Below are 8,664 nucleotides of genomic sequence, written 5' to 3' on the forward strand. Positions count from 1 at the left end.
ATCCTTCAACAATTGGCAAGGTCAGAACACATCAGAAGCCTGGTTGTCTTGGCTAGAGAAACACAAAGGCAGAGAAAGGAACCTACCTCTCCTCATGTGCTGGGCCATCTGGATGGCTAGGAACCGAGCTATTTTTGACCACAGAGACCCCATCTGGCCTACCATCAGATCCCAGGTCCTAGCCGATTACGAATTACTCCCGGAAGACCTCTCTCAGCCCTCTCACAGAACCATTATCCCTGAGCTCATTGATAAATCCTATCCATGGGCCTACTTTGATGGCTCGGCCCAAGCTGAAGGCTGCGGAGGAGGAGCCCTCCTTTACCTCAGGGAGGGCCACTGCTTCCATATTCAGATGCACCTGGGAAGGGGCACAAATAATTATGCCGAATTGACCACCGCCAAACATCTTATACATTTTGCTCTTGAGAAAGGCTGCACAAAGCTACAACTATTTGGAGACTCAAAACTTGTCTGCAACTGGATAAATAGAACATCTCAATGCTCTGCTTTTTCATTGAGACACATTCTGGATGAGACTCTCAGGCTCACAGACTTATTTGAACTTTTTGCTTGTCACCATATTTACAGGGAGCGCAACTCAAGGGCGGACCTCTTATCCAAACAGGCAGCGCAAAGGCAAGAAGAAGACTGGCTGATACAGGAAGAGTTGGATGGACTTTTCCATCAACACTATCACAGACCTTTTGTCGACCAGCGCTCTCTCCGGAGGACATAGTCATGAGGATGCTACTTTTTTCTATGTATTTACAGAACTATACACAGACTGTATTTTTTTATGATGCTCTTTTGGTACACAGACAAAACTAGAAGACAGCGGCTGCTGTAACCAGTGGAAATTTTTTGATCTCACTACAGTATCAGACTTTTTTGAGGAAATGCAGATGATTATATTTTTTGTGCTTTTCAAACAGCATGTCTCCCTGCGTGGAGTACTTTTTGTTTTTTCAGTAAATTTTGGTAAAAGACACAAAACTGAACTCCCTGCGTGGAGGAAAACTGTTTCTTTTTTTGCTACTATCTGGTGGAGGCGATCAGCCTCATCATGTATATGCCTAGGCATCTACAAAATGTAATTTCTTTTATCTAATAGAAGTTACGACTTTTTCTACGGGAAAAAAACTAATTTTGTTATTATTACAAATTCAAATAAACAATAAATATTAATTGTAAATTCATATATCTTCTCAATATACATTATTTATATTTTCTAGAAAAACAAGCTATTAGTTTTTATAAAAATGCATGGGAATAAAAGAAAAAGGCGTTAACAATTTAATAAGTAAAATTTACCATTAAAAGTGAGAAAGACTCTAATAAAATGTATGTATTATTCTATTTTAGAATGGATTTTTTCTAATTAAATGTGAAAAAAAAAGATCAAATAAAAAAATTTATAATTTTCAAAGGTATTTTTTTTATTAAGGTAATAATTCTGTGAGATTGATTATTTTTATTGAAATTGAGTTATGTTTTTTTAAATCTAATGTGAGAGTGTTCGAGTGCTTGAATCATTTGAGGCAGAAGAGAGCTTGTCTGGCGGAGCTTTGATCCGCCCACCATAGATATCGAAAATTAATTTTCGCTGGTTTTCGATATAAACAATAAATTTAAACACTTTTACATAATCTTTAATATAATTTAATTAAATAAATAATATTCAATATTAATAATTTCAATATTTTAATGATTAAAATTAAAAATTAATTCTTAGACATCTAAAATTTACTCTACCGAATCAAAATAAAAAATTAAGACATTTATTAAGCAAATGTTAAAACTGATATACTACCCTTATTTCTATTAAAAATTAAATATTTTAGAGAGCTATTTACGATTAATATAGGTAAATTCACCCATTCCCTGTCTCTTTGAATACAAAGATATTACAAAAATATAAATTAAATATTTTTTTCCAATATAGAATTATAATAAAATAAAATAAAAGTATTTTTAATATATGAAAGATTAGGTATGAGAGCTTGTAATATATTTCAAATTTGTTTTTGGTTGAGCAAGTCTATCATTAAAATTGGAAATCTAAAAATTAAAAAAAAAAAAAAAATTATACAAAACATTTAAATAATGTTTCGTATTTAAGATGGATGCTAGTTAGGTAAGAGTGTAAGGACGTATTTAAGTTGGATCTATGCTGGTTAGCTAAGAGTTCATCTGTGCTAGCTAAGAGTGTAAGGCCATATTTAAGATGGATCTATGCTGGTTAGCTAAGAGTTCATCTTTCTCAGTAAGGAAACAAGTTAACATCTATGTTCTTTAAGATGGATCTAAGCTAGTTAGCTAAGAGTTCATCTTTCTCAGTAAGGAAAGAAGTTAACATCTATGTTTGTTAACAGTTCATTTGTGCTAGTTAGCTAAGAGTGTAAGGACGTATTTAAGATGGATCTATGTTGGTTAGCTAAGAGTTCATCTTTCTCAGTAAGGAAAGAAGTTAACATCTATGTTTGTTAACAGTTCATTTGTGCTAGTTAGCTAAGAGTGTAAGGACGTATTTAAGATGGACCTATGTTGGTTAGCTAAGAGTTCATCTTTCTCAGTAAGGAAACAAGTTAACATCTATGTTCTTTAAGATGGATCTATGATGGTTAGCTAAGAGTTCATCTTTCTCAGTAAGGAAAGAAGTTAACATCTATGTTCATTAACATATATGTTGGTTAGCTATGAGTTCATCTTTCTCAATAAGGAAACATGTTAACATCTACGCTGGTTAGCTAAGAGTTCATCTTTCTCAATAAGGAAACAAAGCTAAGAGGTTACCTAAGAGTTCATCTTCCTCAATAAGGAAACAAAGCTAAGAGTTCATCTTTCTCAGTAAGGAAAGAAGTTAACATCTTAAGAGAGTTCATCTTCCTCTAAGGAAACAAGTTAAGAAGATGGATTTATGTTGGTTAGCTCAGAGAGTTCATCTTCCTCGGTAAGGAAACAAGTTAACAAGATGGCAAGTTAACAAGATGGATTTATGTTGGTTAGCTCAGAGAGTTCATCTTCCTCGGTAAGGAAACAAGTTAACAAGATGGCAAGTTAACAAGATGGATTTATGTTGGTTAGATCAGAGAGTTCATCTTCCTCAGTAAGGAAACAAGTTAACAAGATGGATTTACGCAGTTTAGCTAAGAGAGTTCATCTTCCTCAGTAAGGAAACAAAGCTAAGAGTTCATCTTCCTCAGTAAGGAAACAAAGCTAAGAGTTCATCTTTCTCAGTAAGGAAAGAAGTTTAACAGCCTAAGACAAGTTGGATCTATGATGGTTAGCTAAGAGAGTTAAGGAAACAAGTTAACAAGATGGATTTACGCTAGTTAGCTAAGAGAGTTCATCTTCCTCAACAAGGAAACAAGTTAACAAGATGGATTGAGAGTTCATCTTCCTCAACAAGGAAACAAGTTAACAAGATGGATTTATGCTGGTTAGCTAAGAGAGTTCATCTTCCTCAGTAAGGAAACAAGTTAAGCGTAAGACAAGATGGGTCTATGCTAATTAGCTAAGAGTAAGGACACACGTTAACAACCTAAGACAAGATGGGTCTATGCTAGTTAGCTAAGAGTTCATCTTCATCCATAAGGAAACAAGTTAGTTCATCTTCCTCCATAAGGACTATGCTAGTTAGCTAAGAGTTCATCTTCCTCCATAAGGAAACAAGTTAGTTCATCTTCCTCCATAAGGAAACAAGTTAACAGCGTAAGACCCAAAGGCATCTTGTAGGAGTGGGCATCTTGTAGGAGTGTATATCTACCCCCTTACTAACCAAAGGGCATGGTTTTCCTTGAATGAAGGTGAAGAGTCCAAAGGCATCTTGTAGGAGTGTATATCTACCCCCTTACTAACCACACTAGCAAGGGCATGGTTTTCCTTGAATAAAGGTGACCACTAGCAAGGGCATGGTTTTCCTTGAATAAAGGTGATGAGTCGGCCTACAATTGTTGTTCTCATTATTGATTTGATAACTTTGTTATGATAGGTTTTTCCACAATTGTTGTTCTCATTATTGATTTGATAACTTTGTTATGATAGGTTTTTCCACAGCTCAAAAAAAGAAAATCAAAATATAATTTAAAACTATTTTTGTTTAGTTACGAGTTCTTTAATATAAGAAAATGAATTAAAGATTTTTTTTATTAAAAGTTCTTTCCTAATGTAAGAAAATGAGTTAATAACTCAAAATCATTTTATATAACTGAGAACCCTTTGTAAACATTTTTTATATAACTTAGAACCCTTTGTAAAGGCCCTGTAGGTTATTGTAAATGACTAATAATATCCACATATAGTTGTAAATGATTAATAGTTTCCACATATAGTTATGCAATTAAATGACTAATAATATCCACATATATTTGTAAATGACAAATAATTTCCACATAGTTATGCAATTAAATGACTAATAATATCCACATATTTGTAAATGACAAATAATTTCCATATATAGTTATGTAATATAATTGAATTATAATAAGTTATTTGATTATCTATATGATCACTAAAAACCCATCATAAAGGGAACATCCCTTCTAGGGAGCCTGAGCCCTAGAAGCCTGAGCCTAGGAGCCTGTAATATTGCTTTTGTTTAGTTAAGAGCTCATCTTCCTCAAAGAGGAAAACAAGTTAACCGAGGGAGCTTTCATCTTCCTCAAAGAGGAAAACAAGTTAACCGAGGGAGCTTGTAATATTGCTTTTGTTTAGTTAAGAGCTCATCTTCCTCAAAGAGGAAAACAAGTTAACCGAGGGAGCTTTCATCTTCCTCAAAGAGGAAAACAAGTTAACCGAGGGAGCTTGTAATATTGCTTCTGGTTAGGTAAGAGCTCATCTTCCTTGAATGCAAGGAAATAGCCTTAAGACGTAAGGTAACATCATCTTCCTCGAAGAGAAGGAAACCGATTAACAACCTTATGATGGCCCTAAGACATAAGGAAACAGGTTAACAAAGGGAGCCTATAATATTGCTTCTGGTTAGTTAAGAGCTCATCTTCCTCACGCAAGGAAATGGGTTAACAGCCCTATGACAACCCTAAGACGTAAGGTAACATCATCTTCCTCGAACCATCATCTTCCTCGAAGAGAAGGAAATATTTATTCTGGTTAGTTAAGAGTTCATCTTCGCCCAAAGGCATCTAGTAGGGGTGAACATCTACATTATGATCCACTAGGGGTGAACGTCTACATTATGATCCACTAACAGAGGCATGGTTTTCCTTGAATAAAAGTGATGAGTCAACCTGCAATAGTTGTTCCCATTATTAGTTTGACAACTTTGTTATGATAAGTCCCATTATTAGTTTGACAACTTTGTCATGATAGGTTTTCCCACAGTTTAAAAAAAAAAAAAAATCAAATTTAATTTCATGCTATTTTTGTTTCTTTAAAAGTTCTTCTTTAATGTAAAAAAATGATCTAATAACTCAAAATCAGAGGTTTTTGATACAACTGAAAACCTATCCATTGTAAATCACTTGACTAATAACATCCACGTATAATTGTAAATGACTAATAATTTCCACATATAATTATGCCATATAACTTAATTATAATAAATTATTTGATTTTAAATATAATCACTAAAACCCATCATAAAGGTCGCATCTTTTACGATAGGATAATGCCAAATATCCCAATGCCAAGTGCCATGTTTTAAATTTATATGAACATTCACAATGTCTGATTCATAGGGTCACAAAGAAGATGCGAGCTATTTTATCCACAAACATCTAAAATAACAAGAACTAAATGCTCTGTTCAATGAGCTGGTATTGAAAAACACAATTGAAACATATCATTCTGCAGAGCATAACCCAAAAAAGTTCAATTGATGTTTCCTTGCAATAAAAATGTGACAAAAACCAAAGCCGGAATGTAGTCCACTAATCTGTTATAAAGTTGGCCATGTCAAGTAACGAATGGGATTTACAAGCACAATCTCCAGATCTTCAATGGCTTCTCCTTTATGTCCATGGCCACTTGAATATCACTGCTGTAACTCCCTACCAATTACAAAACCAATTACAAACCAATTACAAAAATGGTCTGTGGCATCAGTATGATTTAATGTATTTCCTTCACAAAATTCAAACCCTTCTGAACCCGTTGAAATTGCTGTACAACCCCGTGGTGGACTGTGAATGAACAATATAAATTTCCTTCTTATTGTAACAATTGAATGACTTCATTCATTCAGACTGATAAAATATATATATTGGTAGACATGAAACTAACATAAAAACACACAAAATCTTTGCTACAGGGGATTTCTTGATTCTTAAGCCAGGAATCCATGTGAAAACACCCAAGACCTGAAAACACAATACCCAAAAGGAAGAAAAAACAGAAAACCCCAAAAAGCCTCCATACCGTCAATGGCACCCACGGTTAATCATCTCCATGTAACTTGTAAAAGAGTCTTGCCTCTGCAGCCTCATCTCTGTATTGAACTTTGAAATGAAGGCCTCCACACGCTTATTAAGCTCATCTTGACTGAGAGAAGGTTCTCTCTTCAAGCTCTGCCTGGCAGGGGAAGCAGGGGAATCCTCACGCCCACGGTGTTTCATTGTCTCGGATTTCCGCAGATTCCGTGCAGGTGAGGACTGATCTGCATTCGATCTCGAGGATGACGAGGAATCCCATGTCTCTGACTTACGAAGATGCCTTGCAAGGGGAGGATGACGGCCCTCTGTAAGGGTTTTCCATGTGTATTCCAGAGTTTCTCCCTTCTTAGGACGAGCAATCCTGAGAGGAGACTTTGCATCAGGACTTGCCTTCGCATATCTCTTGTGGGTAAACCTCGATGAAGCCAGAGGCTTCTCCTCCATAGTTGAAGCAGTTGTTGTTATGCAGGAAGCTTCAGGAGACCAGTTGGACCTAGATATGAAGTTGGCATCATCACCATCCTCCTGGATCTGTGTGCTGAAGTGGGTTCCTTCAGGAACCAATGAGTACTGTTCATATGAATTGGGTTTCTTATGAAATCCAATCTGATACCGGTATTTCACTTCTGAGGGCGGTGGGGTTTGGTAGCTATAGCTTATTTCGGGTGGCGGTGCCTTGTAGTCATGGGAATTTGATTCAGATTCCTCTGTTTTGAGCTTCTGGTGTAGGCTTGAAGTGGCTGCAATTGTAAGAATGATGCAGTTCAGTATGATATAGAGGTATGGAGGGTTAAGCCAACGGGAAAAGGATGACCAGAGAGAAGGAACTGTATGAAGAATGAAGTGGCGCAGTGATGGAAGGCCAAAGTGAACAAAGGAGATAAAACCCAGAGCCAAAAGACACAGTTTCAGCAGGATGAAAGTTGTTTTCAGAGGGCAATTGTGATTGTGAGTTTTCCTTTGAGGCAATAATATCTCCATTGTCAAGATGGATGGAACTCAAAGCCCACTGAAGGAAACCCCTCTCCAACAAACAAAACAAATATGTTTAAAACCACCAACAAGAAGAAATCATAGCCAACCCCAACACAAGAAATCCAGAGAATCTGTCATGGACTCTCCTGATAATTGCACAAGGAAAGCAAGGGCTACAGTAACCAATATCTGCAACAAACCAAGCTTGGGATTAGACATTGAAATATCTTCAGGACAAGCTGCAGATACAAATAACAAACAAAGATTTTTCATACAGAAAGTTTGAGTAGAAAGAATTTAATAGCAGAATCAGGACAAGCTGCACATACAAATAACAAAAAAAGATTTTTCATACAGAAAGTTTGAGTAGAAAGAATTTAATAGCAGAAAGCAGGGGCTGCATTGTCCAAAACTAAAGGATGAAACGCAGAAACAGATACCAGGCCATTCAAGTTGATGATGTCCATGCACTGGTGAAGAAAAACAGCAGAAGCAGCAACAACAGAAAAAGAGAAATATCAAGGGAATGGAGAATGAACAGAAGAAAACGCCCATAGAACAGTGGATTCCTCTTCTCAAACGCCAAACCCTATGAAAATCATGTATCTGTCATGTCATAAAACTTCATAGCCGTGGAGAAACACAGATAACAAGGCGAGTACCTGCATCGTAACTAGGGCAGATTAATATTCAAATCGCACTAAAGATCTCGTTTCTCGTCTCAATTCAACGGACACGATCGCGCTTTTGGTAAGCACATACCGTCCGATCATGAATAGTCGCTGGTGACTTATACAACGGGTGTCCTGCCGTTCGGCTGAATTGGGTGGTTGCTGCATATGGTTCAAATTTGTGGCATAAATTAGAGGGAAAAAATAAATTTTGAAGTCCGGCAGGATTACCAGTTTGGTGGAGAGAGGAAGGTTTTCTGGTATATTTTAAAGTATATCCGCCGCGGCCTCACCGCCCGTATAATACATCATGATCTTTTATCGTATATTTGAATTGTTTAATAGGGGGTGGTTTCCAAAGCACCATGGTGAGTACTATCGGCTTTTGAATTTTCTCCACAACGGTCACATTTTGCATTCTAATACCATCACCGAAATTCTTCAAAGCTTTTGAAGTGGATAAAGCTTCATCATGCGTAGTTAGTTGCGAAGATTAACAATGAACTTTGTTTTTTAATTTTTGTTTTGTTGGACACATTTTAACTCATAAAGAATAACAATCTTCTTCAAAAAATTATTATTAAATTTTAATAAAGGAATTAAAACATAAAATAAAATTAGATAAT

At 36.0% G+C, this 8,664-nt stretch overlaps 1 protein-coding gene across 2 annotated transcripts; it reads right to left on the reverse strand.

The window, feature by feature from the left end:
- Nucleotides 1-5,643: 5,643 nt before the first annotated feature.
- LOC149263143 (uncharacterized) lies at nt 5,644-8,103 on the reverse strand. Of its 2 annotated transcripts, XM_089425814.1 has the most exons (3): nt 7,808-8,103; nt 6,379-7,556; nt 5,644-6,011 (listed from the first exon to the last, which is right to left on the reverse strand). In XM_089425814.1, exon 2 carries the CDS (start codon nt 7,371-7,373, stop codon nt 6,381-6,383), a length of 993 nt encoding a protein of 330 aa, XP_089281940.1. In that variant the 5' UTR covers nt 7,374-7,556; nt 7,808-8,103; the 3' UTR covers nt 5,644-6,011; nt 6,379-6,380. The 2 variants fall into 2 exon arrangements, with proteins under 2 accessions (XP_089281940.1, XP_089281937.1); XM_089425811.1 differs by having other exon boundaries at nt 5,644-7,556; nt 7,723-8,101.
- Nucleotides 8,104-8,664: the final 561 nt, after the last annotated feature.

The sequence above is a fragment of the Pinus tabuliformis genome, chromosome 6 (genome assembly GCF_031772625.1).
Source record: "Pinus tabuliformis cultivar Carrire ecotype Pingquan chromosome 6, CPIR1, whole genome shotgun sequence".
NCBI classification, from domain to species: domain Eukaryota; kingdom Viridiplantae; phylum Streptophyta; class Pinopsida; order Pinales; family Pinaceae; genus Pinus; species Pinus tabuliformis.

What these genes read in the sequence shown, in the direction of transcription:
- LOC149263143 (XM_089425814.1), bottom strand. Translation starts at nt 7,373, where the DNA reads ATGGAGATATTATTGCCTCAAAGGAAAACTCACAATCACAATTGCCCT.